Genomic DNA, 16,267 nt, shown 5'->3' on the forward strand with positions numbered 1-16,267 from the left:
GATGTTTTGAAAACTTACAGTTTTATGTCATGTATTCCTGCTTACCAGCAAGACTAGTGGATACGCATTAACTGGTTTTATAAATGAGAGCTTTTGTTTAACACGTACCTTAAACTTAAATGACGACCATGTTGATTTTATTATCAACTTTACTACAAACTCTGTTATAATTTGTTTTTTAGGAAAGCTCTAAAACTTTCATCAGCTGGTACAACCGACACAAATCTGGGAAATATAGTTACGCTGATCACCAGGGACGTCCAAGCATTTGTGACAGTAATTTTTAGTGTAAACGATGCTTGGGTATCTATAACGCAAGTTTTGGTCATTTGCTATTTGCTGTTCAATAAAGTTGGAGTCGTATCATTCGTAGGCATTGGAATTTTAATATCAGTTTTTCCTTTTCAAGGTAATATATACATTTGGTAACATAAGGTAAAGAAGGGAAATAAGAGATAAGCAAACGATGAACATTGCAGAGCTAAGTAATTTAAACAAAACTATTTCAAAAGCTATTAGGAAAGACACAAGGAACTTTAACACTAAAAAACAACTAACACCATAGAACAAAAGCCTTAAAGTTTTAAAACGAAAGATGAAGACAGGAACCAGGAACATTTATAAGCTAAAAAATAGACAAGGACATGCTGTAAAATAACAAAAAATCCTGAAAATTATAGAAGAGTACTTTAGAACATTATATCGTCGAGATGCTCACATTCCAGAGGTATATAGAAATCCCAGCCATACAAAATCAAGGATCAGAGAAACTTAATTATATAACCGAAGAGTAAATAGAATCACCGTTAAAAGGTATGAAGAACAACAAATGACCTGGAGAAGATGGCATTGTAAGTGAACTGATAACACTAAGGAGCGAATGCGTCATAAAATTTTTAAAAACTTTTTATAATGCCTGCCTCGTTGAAGGAATTGTACCAGAAAAATGAAATAGTGCCATTATGATAATATTTTACAAAAAAGGAGATGTAACACAAATTGCAAACTACATACTCATCAGCTTGTTATCTCATTTATATAAGCTCTTTACGGGAATAATTATTAACAGACTGGAACTAGACCAGTAAGGATCTGTTTTTAGGTGGATGTGAGAGATGGCATTCAGATTTTTGCGGATAAAGTTAGGTGATAACTTCGTTAATAATAATTGATTTATGCTTCTTCTCAAATATGCCCGAAACATTAATAAAAAAAAATAAAATATTTCAAAAAATTTTCGTTTTTTTTCTATTTTTTTGCTTATAACTTAAAAACTATTCATTTGAGAACAAAGTCCTATAGAAATAAAACAAAGATAATAAATTTTCTATCAGATGCGATTAGTTAAAAATGTGTTAATTTATCACCCTTGCTTCAAAATAGCAATAAATATAAAATAAGGGGGCAAAACAAGCTTGTCCTTATTCGATGATTTTCCATCACTTAGGTTACACTTGGAACCTTTCTAATTCGCTTAGAAAATTTTTGTAATGTGCTAAAACCGTACACCAAATTTCATTAAAATTAACTTACTAGATTTTGCATAATAATTTTGCAATCTAAACTTTTTTTTAAAAATTAAAATTTTTAAAATCTTGCACAACAAAAACTAGAACATACAAAGATTTGTCAATTTTTTTACATATAAAGAAGTACTTCACCTATCTAATGCACTTTACAGAATTAAAATCGGATTATTCAAGGAGCCTCAGCAATGTTTTAAAGTTATAAACAATTTTTTGGATTATAAACAAATTAGTGCTGTGGCCAGGAGGGGGTGCTACGGGCTCCTTTATTTAGATGGACTTACCCAAGTCTTTTTATGCATTTTAACCCGTAGAACACGAATTTTTTGGGTAACAGTTGATCCGGATATCGATAAGATTGTTATAAACAAAGAACTTGAGGAATTACATAAAATCGATTTTTCGCAAAATAAAACAGTTTATTGTATATCTTGGGTAATTCTAAGCAAAAAATGTTCTTACAAGTTTTTTCGTAGGATGCATAGTTTTCGAGATAAACGCGGTGGAACTTCTAAAAAAAAGAAATTGCAATTTTTGAACGCGAATAACGTTTGATTAAAAAATAAATTCTGCTGACAGCATTTGAAAGTTTAAGTAAAATTATACCGGTTTTAATTATTTGCATTGCTAAAAATTAATTTTTTTATTATTAAACAAAGCTATTTGTTAATAAGCCAAAAAATTGTTTATAAATTTAAAACATTGCTGGGGACCCTTAAATAATCAGATTTTAATTCTGTAAAGTGTGTTAGATAGGTAGAGCACCTCTTTATATGTAACTTTATATGTAAAAAAATTAGCCAACTTTTAAATGGTCTACTTTTTGTTCAGAAAGATTTAAAATAATTTGAACTTTTTTAAAAACATTTAGATTGCAAATTTATTATGCAAAATTTATTTGGTCGATTTTAATAAAATTTGTTACACGATTTAAGCATGTTACAAAGAATTTGATAAACGAATTACTAAGATTCTAAGTGCCACCAAAGTGGTTAAAAAATATTGAATAACAACAGACTTATTTTGCCCCCTTATTTTGTATTTATTGCTATATTGCAGAAAAGGTAATACCTTAAGACATTTTTTGCCAGTCGTATATCATACAAAATTCAATAATCTTTATTTTATTTCTCTACGACTTTGTTCCAAAACGAATCGTTTTAAAGTTATAAGCAAAGAAAGCAGAAAAAAATCGACGTTTTTCGAAATTTTTAAATATTCTAATTTTTTTTATTAATCTTCCGGGAATATTTGAGAAGGAGCAAAGTCAATTATTATTACTGAAGGTGTCACCTAACTTTATCTGCAAAAATCCGAATTCCACCTCTCACATCCAAAAATGGACGTTTTTTCGCAGATCCTTACTGGTCTAAACCTAAAGTTGGATTTTCACCAAACTTGTACTGGCGAAAAACATCTCAATTAATGTCACGTAAATTGAACAGGTGTATAGCTGTAAATATCTGGGCCACGAGATCAAACTAGGAAGAGATAATCAAACAACAGAGCTAAACATGACTGAAAATAAGACTGGCATGGGCGGCTTACGGAAAGCTGAGAGAAGTCCTTAGATCAGATATTCCCATGTGCTTCAGAAGAAAGGTCTTTGATCATTGTGTTCTCCCAGTTCTAACGTATAGAGCAGAAATATTGACCATTACCAGAAAAGTCTTCTTCTTCTTTTTGTATAGACATGACTCTGTCTGGTTTTTTAATGTGCCTCTAGTAACTTGTCGTTCCATCATTTTCGTGGTCTTCCCACTGATCGCTTTCCTATTGGGGAACCGTCTCTCGCTGTTCTGACTATCCTATTTGTTGTCATTCGGCTTATGTGGTCATTCCATTCTATTCTTCTGTTTCTTACCCAGTTATTAATGTTATACACCTTGAATCTACGTCGTATATCTGTACTTCTAGCTCTGTCCCATAGAGTCTTACCATCGATTTTTCGAAGGGTTTTCATCTCCGCTGTTTTGAGCAATCTTTTTGTCCTCTCTGTATCGGGTCGTGTTTCTGCCGCCTATGTCATTATTGGTCTGATGACTGTTTTGTGTAAATTCTGCTTTTCATTTCTTTTCCGATATTTTTATTTCTCCATATTGTGTCATTCAGGCAAACTGCGGCTCTGTTTGCTCTATTCACTTGATCATCCACTTCTGTTTCGAGCCTTCCCTAGCTAGATAGTGTGATGCCTAGGTATTTAAACTCCATCACTTTTTCTATTATGTTACCTTCCAGCTCCAATTTACATCTTATTGGATCTGCTGTTATAACCATGCATTTTGTCTTTTGTGAGGAAATTAACATGTTAAATTTTCTAGCGATTATGTTGAATTGGTGCAGCATACGTTGTAAATCATCTTCACTTTGAGAGATTGGTATTGCATTGTCCGCATAGCAGATTATTTTAAGTTGTTTTTCTCCCAGTTGGTATCCTTTATTAGTTCTTACTTTTTTTATTGTTTCGTCCATGATCAGGTTGAACAATAAAGGACTCAAGGAATCCCCCTGTCTTATCCTATTACCGGCTTCAATTGAGTCAGTTAATTCATCGTCCACTTTTACTTTTATTGTGTTGTTCTGGTAGATAATTTCGATCGTTTTAATTATTCCTAGAGGTACTTATCTCGAGTATAACAAATGGATAACGTCCTTTAATGTGACCCTGTCAAATGCTTTCTTAAGGTCCACGAAACATAAATATGCTGGTTTGTTGTATTCCAACGATTTCTCTTGAACTTGCCTCATTATAAATATAGCGTCAGTGCATGGTTCCCGACCTAAAACCTTGTTGTTCTTCTGCTAATGTTATAATTTCATTCAATTTGTTTGTTATCACTTTGGTTGCTAATTTTAATGTTGTGTTTAATAAGTTAATTCCTCTGTAATTCTCCGGGTCCGATTTGTCTCTTTTTTTGAAGAGAGGTATTAGGATGCTTGATCTCCATTCTTGTGGTATTCTGTTTTGTTCTATTATTTTTTTTATATTAGTTTTAATAGTTGTTTAGTAGATCTTGTCCTCTGTACTTTAGGAGTTCTTTGGATATTCTGTCCTCTCCTGGAGATTTTTTATTTTTTAATTGTCTTAATGCTTTCTTTACCTCTCCCTCCTCGATGTTTATTTCTTCGTTTGTTGTAACTTCAGGTGTTGGTGGTTCATAATCGTCGCCTTTAGCAAATAGAGATCGGAAGTAGTCTGCCCATGTTTCCTTCTACCAGAAAAGTAATCAATAAAATACAAGTGGCACCGAAAGAGAAGGAGATGTCAATGCTAAATATATCCCTCAGAGACAGAGTTTCAAATACAATTGTTAGGAAAAAAACTGGTGTTACGGACGCAGTTCAAAGGATTACAACATTGAGATGAAACTGGGCGGGACATGTTGCCAGATTCAAAGATGGAAGATGGACAAAGAACATTATATAATGGAGACCTAGATACGATGCTTTTCGTAATCCAGGACATCTTCTGACAAGGTGGTCGGGCAAAATCGTCGAGCACAACGTGATTCAGGGTGCTCAAGATATTAAGCACTGGAATTATTTACGGGAGGCCTATGTCCAACAGTGGATTCAAAACGGCTGACGATGATGTACATTTGGCACAAAACTTTTAAGATTGCAACAGACTTTCGCAAATTCGGGCATTCGCAAACCATAGGAAATTTCATTCACAAAGGGACCTATTTGGTGCTATTGTACTATTTTTGTTCTAATACGCTTATTATCTTATTTTTAAACATGTTTTTTGATTTTTAGTTTATATCAGTACGTGGGTAACGAAGTTTAGGCTGCAAACGTGCCAAAAGTCTGACGAAAGGCTACAACTTAGCCAGGAAATATTGTCTACGATAAGAATAATAAAAATGTACACCTGGGAACTGTTTTTTACCCAAAAAGTTACTAAAGCAAGAAAGTAAGTACGCAATGCAATGCATAATACATATATATTTTGTGATATATGTTTAATTATTACTGAAAACCGTGTTTTCTTCCAACACTCCTAACAAATTTTACCATTGGTCTCTCTCTTCAGCTATTCTAAGGGTTTCGCAGAATGAGTGGCCTGGTGAATTTGGTCGAACTATGCTGTTAGTGACCCTCTTTATGGTTTTTTCACCTAAACGTCTCCAGAGACAATTAACCCCAGTTTCACACACTAAGAATTTGAACGTGCGGTCGCTAGAACGCACGATCTCCAACGAGAAGGTTTCCTTCGTACTCCAAAAAGAGTAAATAAATTAAACATTAAAAATGTATAAACAGTTTAAATTTCAAAAAACGAATAAAATCCTTTATAAAACGTATATATTTAAAAATCCCTAAAAAGGGCTACAGCACAGAACTAGTTTTCGATTGGATGACCAATCATCATCAGTGCTTACGTGATCTAACATGCTAACCACCAAAATACAATATTATAAAAAGATATGGGTAAAAACTCTTTAAAAGTAATCCGTCAAGGAAACATAGATGAAATATGCGAACTTAAACATGGATGTTCAAAGTATTCCATGTAATATGCTCTAGGTACCATCTGAGCTCTAATTCGATTTGTTGTGACATTATGGTAGTCACTTGCTACCATACTGTCAACATGTGAACAAGTCGAATTAGAGCGCAGATGGTACCTAGAGCATATTACATGGAATATTTTTAACATCCATGCTTAAGTTCGCATATTTCATCTATGTTTCCTTGACGGATTACTTTTAAAGGGTTTTTACCAATATATTTTTATAATATTGTATTTTGGTGGTTAGCATGTTAGATCACGTAAGCACTGATGATGATTGGTCATTCAATCGACAACTACCCTCGAAAAAACCCTCCGGTGGGACCCACTCTAATATTTTTCTCGGTCAGCGAGTCTCATTCATTCTTTTAACGTGACCGAACTATGTCAGCTGTCTCCTTTCAATATCGTCTATTATAGTTTTTCCACCTTCATATGTTCTCTAATTGTTTCATTTCTTACATGTTCTAACCTTGAGACCTGACAACTTCTCCTGAAAAATTAAATTTCTGTACTAAGTAGCTTGCACTATTTCTTGCACTTATGTCCCAAACTTCTGCACCGTAGATTGTAGCGCTCTTCATTATACTTTCATATATTCTTCTCTTTGTTTCCTTCCTGATGTCTTTGTCCCATAAAATTGAATTGAGGGATCTAGTGATGCTTCTACCTTTATTGATCCTGTGTTGTATTTCATCTTCACTATTTCCTCGTTTGTTAAATATAGCTCACAAATATTTGCATTGTTTCACACCAACAATATGTCCTTGTTCCAATGGTAGGTTTTCAATGTCTTCGTTTCCCACTATGAAGTATTCTGACTTGTCCATATTTTATTACTAATCCTGCCTGTTGGTAATATTCATTTAGCTTCCGTATTATATAGCTTAAGTCATCTTGATCTTGGGCTATAACAACTTGGTCGTCCTCAAAGTATAATGTAAATAGGGAGGCGTCTCCCACTTTCAGTCCCATCGGTTTTACTGCTTTTGTCCACCTCTGTAAGGATTGGTCAAGATTTATTTTAAAGAGAGTGGGAGATAGACAACATCGTTGTCGGAGGCCTTTTGAAGTATTAAATGCCTCAGTGAAATTTTTGCCGTTTTTGATTCTGGTGTTAGTGGTCTCATATAACATTTTAGTTGCTTGTATGAGTTTTCCCTCGATACTGATGTCTTTCATTGACTTCCATAGTTCTATTATAGGGACACTATCATAGGCTTTTTCTAGGTCGATAAGAGCGATGTGGGTTTCCTGATTTTTCTGTATTCTTTTTTCTAGTGCTATTTTTAAAGTAAAGAGATTGTCTACCGTTGAACGTCCCGCAGGAAAACCAGCTTGTTCCTCAGCTTGTTTTCCTTGAATTTCTTGTTCTATTTCATTTCTTAATATCCTGGAGTATAATATTCCAATGGTGGTGATGACTGCGATTCCCCTATAGTTTTTGAGGTTATTCTTAGGTCCCTTCTTATGTATGGGAGTAATATGTGATGATAGTCATCCATCTGGTACTTTTTCTCCATTTAGACATCTTTCGAAAAGTTTTTTAAGCATATCTCATAGTTTGGGTGGTCCATATTTTATTAATTCAGGATTAATTCCTCCAGCCCCGGGTGCTTTCCGGGGTTTCATAGTTTTAATAGCTTCTTTCACTTTGCTTTTATCTAGTTCTATTTCGTGTTCTCTCCGTATATCATTCTCTTTTTCTTGTTCTCTTGTTATGTATTGTGGTCGTTTTTCTACTAATAATTCCTTAAAATGTTGTTTCCACTCTGCATCAGATATACTCTTAATTGTGTGCCCACCTTTTTGTGATGTTCTGACATTCTTTATCATCTTCCATGCTTCTGAACTCCTAGTTCCTCCTAATTGTTGATCTATGTATTCACATTTTTTAATCCAGGTTGCGTTTTTTCTTTTAATCACTTCTCTTTTTACTTCTCTATTTAGGTCCCTGTATTGTTGCTGAATCTCAATGTTTTCCTGATTTTGTAGACGTTGTAGGTGAAGTTGTTTTTCTTCTCTATTTTCTTCTCGATATCTTTATCCCACCATTCTGGTTTCTTTCCGTTTTCTAAGTTTTCTAGTGCGTCTTGTGCTGCTTGTTTTATGCATGTTTTTATGTGATTATATTTTTCTTCGGTTGTTCTTTGTCCTTGATTTAGTTTCTGTTCAAGTCTGTTACGGTACAGATATTGTGTACTTTCATGTTGTAAGCTGTCAATATTATATTTTTCTATTTCTGGATCATATGAATTCCTTTTGTGTTCTTTTTCTTCGGAGTTATTTTGTTTCAGTATAAATGGAACATATATTTTACCGATTACTAAGCAGTGATCTGATCCGCAATCAGCCCCTCTGAAAGCTGTAACATCCTGGATGCTAAATTTTGCATTTTGTCTCGAGATTAGATAGTAAATGATTGAATTAAGTCTACGTGTATGTTGGTACCAAGTAAATTTATGGATATCCTTATGTTCAAAGAACGTGTTGTATATTTTAAGTTCATACTCCTCGCATAGATTAATCAACCTTATCCCATTGTCGTTAATTCTCTCTTCTCCATATTTTCCCACCACATTGCTATGGTCTTGTTTGCCTACTCTGGCATTTAAATCTCCTGCTATAATCAATTCGTGAATATTCGGAACTAGTTCTATTTGATCTTTTAATAATTCTTCAAAATTGTTTTTTACTGCTACCTGGGCATCGTCATTGGGAGCATATACGCCTAGAATTATAATCGTTCTTTCTCTAATTGAGATGGTCAGTTTTATTATTCTTTCGTTTGTAGCTTCCCATGATTTTATTTGGTTTTTCCATCGTTTGCTAATCATTACTGATATCCCTGCTTTCGCTCTTTCACTTTTTGATACTCCCGTGTAGCAGTGTATATAATTCTGAAGATCTTCATTGAAGATGAGAGGATAATCAAGTCCAAGTTTCTTTTTTCTACTTCATAAGAATTCCTCTTTGTTTATTTCTAATTCCTTGTATATTCAAAAAACCAATATTCAATGTCCATTTTCGTTGCCGTATTCGTCTTTGATTAAAACAGTCCCGTTTCCGAGGTCAATTTCTGGGTGTTTTAGCATTTGTTTATTTTTTTACGGGTGTTGGGTTGCTGGCCCTACGACCTAACCCTCCTTTTTTCGGGCTTGGGACCGGCAAGAATGACCGTCAAGCTACTCGATCCACCCAACAGTCATTCCAGGCGGAGTTTGTAGCCCTTTTTATCTTTTATAAAGGATTTTATTCATTTTTTGTATTCTGGTATACAGCCAACTACAGGAAAACTCTTTCCTTGTGAATTTCAAATTTCGTTGCAACACGAAAATGCAGCAGCATTATATTCTAGTTCAATCAGAGAGTGCAGGGAAAGTCAATACCGGTTTCGGGGCTTTTTTGCCCTTTATCAGTAGACACATATCCTCTTCTCTCCGACTGAACTAGAATACTTCGACGCGTGCCGTCCCGGGTTGCAACGAACGAAATGGCTGAGGTGTCGTAGCGACGTCTGCTAAGAAACAAACTAAGTACTCAATCTAATAATACATAAACCGACAATAAATATCGTTCTACGAGCCCTAACAACTATATTTATGTTGGAACAAGCAGTTATTTTGTGAATAAAATGCCAATTTATCGAAATTCTTTTATTTAATTTTTTTTAAATGTAAATATGAAATTAACAATATTTTTTATGATTTACGGAATTATTTCTACGGTTTAATTATATATTTTATGTTGATTATTGTTTAATTAATTGTTTAATAATCGAAAACTGCTGACAACTAAATATTGGAACATTTTTAATTTTCCTCGCGTTTTAGCTTGCCTGGCGAAAAACGCGTGAAGTTTTATCAGCTTGACGGAAAGAAGGCTTTGAAATCAAACATACGAGTAGCTAGTTTGTTATCAACAATAATTTTAACCCGTCATTTGAGTATGAATAAATTAACAACTGTCAGTTTTATTATCAGTAAAGTACAATAATGGCACGTGGAAAACCTACTGATACAAAAGTGCGAGAAATTATTATTCATCAGTACCACAAACGGAAAGCAATGCGTGAAATTTCCAGTGAACTGACTCTAGCAACAACTACTGTGATTAATATAATTAAGAAATATGGTGAACTGCCAGTATTGATGTTCGCGGCAAAAGCTCAGGTCGTCCAAAAGCTGTTTCTCAAAGGAGTGTAAGACATTTAATCAGAATATGTAAGTCAGGAAGAAGAAATACACTACGAGAAACAACTGCTAGATGAAATATAGAAACTGGGATTAATGTTTCCAGAGAATGCTGTCGCAAATATATCAACAAAAGCGGTCTTAGTTTTTATAAGGTATGTTTGATATGTTCTTATTTGCGATATAAATTTTCAATTTTTTTATTTATTCGAATAGGCCAAAGAAAAACCATTGTTGACGGAAACTCAGAAAAGGAATCGTTATATTTGGGCTAAATCAAAACTTTCGTGGACCAAACTTGACTGGAACAAAGTTATCTATAGCGACGAAAGCAAATTTGATGTCTGTGTGGAAGATTACCGAAAGCGTGTGATTGGGGAAAAGACAGAAGCATTCCATAAAGATTGTCTCAAAAGGACTGTAAAGTTTCCACAGGGCATGATGGTGTGGGGTTGTATGTCGGCCAAAGGGGTGCGAACTTTACATTTTATTGAAGGCATAGTAAACGCAGCCAAATATCAAGATATACTTGAACATTCGTTTTTACCAAGTGCGGCAACGCTATATCCATCCGGAGATTTTATCTTTCAACAGGAAAGCCTCATGCCATATGGCTAAATCTACCAAAAAATGGATGGGAGAACATGACATTAAAGTTTTGTCACATCCTTCTAGTAGCCCGGATCTTAATTAAATAGAGACTAGAAACACTTTGGCACAAAATGAAATAACGTCTAAGAAATAACCCTCAGCGTACTTTGCCACAACTACGTACACGTAAATTTCAAGAAATATGGGATAGTTTCACCCACCCCTGAATTTTGTGAAGGCCTAGTTCTAGTTGATACAATGCCAAATAGAGTTCGGGATGTTATTCAAGCTAACGGCGAAGTTACGCCTTATTAATTTTAATTTTAATTTGTTAAAAACCGCTTGTTCCAATATTTATGTAGCTGTCAGCATTTTTCGATTATCTAACAATTAGTTAAGTAGTAATCAACATAAAATATATAATTAAATTGTAAAAATAATTGTACACACCAAAAGAAATGTTGTTAATTGCATGTCTACTTTAAAAAAATAAACAGAAGAATTTCGGTAAATTGGTAATTTATTTGCAAAATAACTGCTTGTTCCAACATAAATATTGTTGTTAGGGCTCGTACATACCGCCAGATTGAAAACAGTGTATTTTTAATTTACTTATACTAATTATTTTTTAGAGAGGAAATGAGAAAACTTGTTCTGGGATTCTACTGCAGAAGAGTTATTATAATCACAGGAGTAATGTTTTTAAATTTTGGCTTTTACATGCTAATCATGGCTTGCATATGGGCAGGCGTATCTACAGACACCACCATAATATTCTATATTCTATCTAACTTCAGAGATCTCAGACATTTTTTAGCTATTGTGATGCCTATGGGTATGGGAAACGTCAGTGAGTTTGTATCTTCGTACAAGAGATTAGTCAAGGCCTTGAAATCTGAGGAACTTGTCGAAGAAATTACACAAGAAGACCCTAAATCTCCACCTTTTATTAAATTGAAGGAAGCTACTGTTAAAGTCAGAGGCCATGAAATTTTAAAAGGTGTTTCATTTCAAATATCTCCTGGTCTAACTGTGATTACAGGTCCTATTGGATGTGGTAAAAGTACATTATTTAAAACTATTTTAAAGGATATACCATTAGAAAGCGGATCAGTACTCACACAGGGTAGGATTTCATATGCGTCACAAGATCCGTGGTTGTTTCCTTCGACGATAAGGCAGAATATACTTTTTGGAGAACCTTATCAAGCCAAAAGGTAAGTCAAGTAGTCTTTAATTGAGGCCATCCCCGGAAAAAGGGCCCATAAGCCTATGGGCCGTTTTACCGCAGATCGTTTAAATCGATCCGCCATGATGTAAAGTTCATTTCGGCCAAGTTTGGCAACAATGTCTCAAACCTGTGTCATTCGACAAACAAAACATTTAACTACCATTTTAACAAAATTGTGTTCGCGTCCGTTGTTCGTTTGCTTGTCGTTCACGTAAGTGTGTTTATTGAGCTTTAAAAATGGATTCTGACGAAGAGGTAGTTAGACAAAAACTGACAAGATGTAAGAAGATTAATGTGACGCGAGAAAAAAGAAAAGTTAAAAGGCAATCAGGTAAAATATACGTCACCTCGGCAAGTCGCGATGTTGCAGCTAAGTCATTTCAGTTAATCATAAAATGCTGCCTGGACAAATGTTTTACCCGTTTAAGTGTCGATGATCAAAAACATTTATTTCAACACTTTTCTTTACAAGCAAAGCCTCAACAGGACTCTTTGTTGGCTCAGTTTATGAAAAAACTTAATGTGGACCGTAAACGACTCAAGAATAATCAAAAAGTTTTACGAGCGTATACATGGGAATATTTCGTGTCTCAAAAGGGTGACAGAATAAAAACATGTCGGACCATGATCCAAAAACTTTTTCAAGTATCTGTGAAGCGCATTCGTGTAGTACAAAAGAAGGTAATTGAGGAAGATTCATTTACAGAAAAGCGAGGGACACATGCCAACAGACCCCACAAATTGGCTCCCAACATTCATGACTTGCTTAAAGAGCATTTGGAAACTATTCCGTTTAAGAAAAGTCATTATTCCCAACACAAATCCGAACTAAAATATTTTGAGAATCCCGAGTTAAATATTTAAAAGCTGTATGAGCTTTTTGTACAGTACTATAAAGAATGTTGTTCTGAAGCTATTTTCTTGTGGCATTTTTACAATTGTAACTATTTATAGTGGGAAATAAGCCACAATATTATTTAAAAAATGATTTTTATTAACGTTTCGACGCCCAAATCGGGTGCCGTTGTCAAAATACAAAATACTATTAACATAAACAAAAATGTTGTTGCTTAGTAAAAAAATTCTTCTAATAATTTATTTAATTTGACTCATTTATATCGGCAATTCAGATACATAATATGATACATTTTAAAGTAGAAGACTTTAAAATGATATTGCCAATATTTATGAGTTGCGTTCCTGGGACGACTTTACTGAAAGATAGTTCATTCGATTACATGAAATCAACCCCAACTCAAGAATATCCGCCACAAAAAAATCATAGCATGTGATCTGTCTTTAAAAAGACAACCACATGCAACGGTGACATTAAAATTCTCGCGTTAGAGATCTCATAGTAAATCACGAGGGAAAACCAGGAAAAACCTCGTGATACTATCCCGACATCGTAAGTATTTGGTCTTACATTTAATTTACTCTCAAAATTAATACCAAATTCTGACTTTACTATAATTTTGTTTAAATTATAAATAATATCAATAATACATGGATATATAAGTAATACTAAAATATAAAATATGTACTAACTTGACTATTGACTTACTAATTGTGGTATTTTCTTTCTATTGACTTCCTCTTTCAGTAGGGGTATCCACATCCTACTGCATTCCACCGAGGAATTTGCGACACAATTGGTTTCGTTTAGCATAATTAGAGCCGCTTCTTTGATTTTTCTCTTTTTACTATCTGTTTCTTTCAGGACTATACTTGAATCCCTCCACTGAACAAAATAGAACGGGATCCTACAACATTCACAAGAAATATTACGAGGAAAATATCAATACCATACATAAAAGGACTATCCGAGAAACTTAAAACAATAGGAAATAAATTCAACATTTCAACAACATTCAAAACAACCAACACATTGAGATCTATTCTATCTAAAACTAAACCTAACAATGAACAAGAAAGGACAAAGAATTGTACTTATAAAATACCTTGTGAATGCGAACAGTTTTATATAGGTGAAACATCAAGACCATTAAACGTTAGAATAAGTGAACATCAATCTTATATTAAGAATAGAGAATTTGATAGATCTCAAATATGTCAACACGCATGGGATAATGAACATAGAGTTCACTGGAGGGATTCAAGTATAGTCCTGAAAGAAACAGATAGTAAAAAGAGAAAAATCAAAGAAGCGGCTCTAATTATGCTAAACGAAACCAATTGTGTCGCAAATTCCTCGGTGGAATGCAGTAGGATGTGGATACCCTTACTGAAAGAGGAAGTCAATAGAAAGAAAATACCACAATTAGTAAGTTAATAGTCAAGTTAGTACATATTTTATATTTTAGTATTACTTATATATCCATGTATTATTGATATTATTTATAATTTAAACAAAATTATAGTAAAGTCAGAATTTGGTATTAATTTTGAGAGTAAATTAAATGTACAAGTTATTTTGAGAGTAAATTAAAAGACCAAATACTTACGATGTCGGGATAGTATCACGAGGTTTTTCCTGGTTTTCCCTCGTGATTTACTATGAGATCTCTAACGCGAGAATTTTAATGTCACCGTTGCATGTGGTTGTCTTTTTAAAGACAGATCACATGCTATGATTTTTTTATGACGGATATTCTTGAGTTGGGGTTGATTTCATGTAATCGAATGAACTATCTTTCAGTAAAGTCGTCCCAGGAACGCAACTCATAAATATTGGCAATATCATTTTAAAGTCTTCTACTTTAAAATGTATCATATTATGTATCTGAATTGCCGATATAAATGAGTCAAATTAAATAAATTATTAGAAGAATTTTTTTACTAAGCAACAACATTTTTGTTTATGTTAATAGTATTTTGTATTTTGACAACGGCACCCGATTTGGGCGTCGAAACGTTAATAAAAATCATTTTTTAAAAAATATTGTGGCTTATTTCCCACTATAAATACAGTAGGAAAAATGAAAGAATACCCATGAACGAACATATAAAACACGCTGTATTTTCCTGTCACCTTGTCATACAAAAAATTAGCCAGTGCAAGTACATGTAATAATTATTATTACATGTACTTGCGCTGGACAATTTTCTTTGTGACACGGTGACAGGAAAATACAGCGTGTTTTATATGTTCGTTCATGGGTATTCTTTTATTTTTCCGACTGTAGTTAAAATACTATAAAGAAGACATGCACAAATCTAAAGATGAAATACAAGACATACTTTCAGTATTTTAAGTCACTGCGTTCATACAGTTTCAACAATCCCAAAACAGACGTATGTGATTTCTGCACAGGGTGTAAACAAAAACTATTAATCCTAACGATGCCTGTGCAATTTCCTATCGCCTTCACAATGTGAAAGTAAAGCGACATATAGCAATGAGAAAGAATCTGATAGAAAAAAGTAAAACTGACAGTAGTTGCCTTGTTATTGAATTTTACTATGGACAAAATCTACCAGTTCCGAAACTCAATGTAACAGTGCAGTTTTATAAACGTCTACTTTGGTGTTATCTCTTTAATATACATATTCACAATGATGGGTCGGCTTTTATGTATACATTTATGGAAGGACAAGGAAAAAAGGTGCCGATTCTGTTATTTCATTCGTCTATGACTGCTTGTGCAAAAAAATTAATGGCGATGTCACTGAAATCGTATTTTTGTCGGATGCGTGCGGAGGACAAAATAAGAACATTTCAATGGTAAAATTTGGAATGTGGTTAGCACACAAGTTTAACGTCAATATTCGACATACATTTCCGGTTCGTAGCCATTCCTTTAACCAGTGCGATCGCTGTTTTGGGCTGGTAAAGTCATCTTTAAAAAAGAAGGAATACATAGGGACGGCAAAGCCATATTTTGAAGCAATAGTGCATTGTCGGAAAAATCCATCTCCTGTTAATGTTGTCATGGACAGAACGCTAATCAAAAATTGGGCTGAAAGTTTGGAAGGACTCTTTCTAAATAAGCCAAAAACAAAGGGACTTGTTTTCAGCATTCAACAGTATGTACAAATGAAATACAAAAAAGACGGAACATTAGCTTGTTCTCAAACATACATGGAAAATTACATACCATTCACAATTTGGAAAGGAAGAAACATAAACACAAACATTGCCATTCAAACTGTCCCAGTGGTTGGAATAAAGCCGGCGAAGGAAAAAGACGTGAGAGATATATTTTCGTTTTTGTCCCAAGAAGATGAACAGTGGATATGCTGGATACTA

The 16,267-nt window shown here is 33.9% G+C and overlaps 1 protein-coding gene across 1 annotated transcript in view; it reads left to right on the top strand.

Moving 5' to 3' along the window:
- LOC114349541 (probable multidrug resistance-associated protein lethal(2)03659) overlaps positions 1-16,267 on the top strand; it is a 74,756-nt gene that overhangs the window by 13,979 nt on the left and 44,510 nt on the right. The window contains exons 4-6 of the mRNA XM_028299947.2: positions 183-409; positions 5,286-5,442; positions 11,459-12,043. Of these exons, the coding sequence (XP_028155748.2) occupies positions 183-409; positions 5,286-5,442; positions 11,459-12,043 (969 nt within the window). The remainder of the gene's footprint in view (positions 1-182; positions 410-5,285; positions 5,443-11,458; positions 12,044-16,267) is intronic.

The sequence above is a fragment of the Diabrotica virgifera genome, chromosome 1, assembly GCF_917563875.1.
Source record: "Diabrotica virgifera virgifera chromosome 1, PGI_DIABVI_V3a".
Taxonomy (NCBI): domain Eukaryota; kingdom Metazoa; phylum Arthropoda; class Insecta; order Coleoptera; family Chrysomelidae; genus Diabrotica; species Diabrotica virgifera.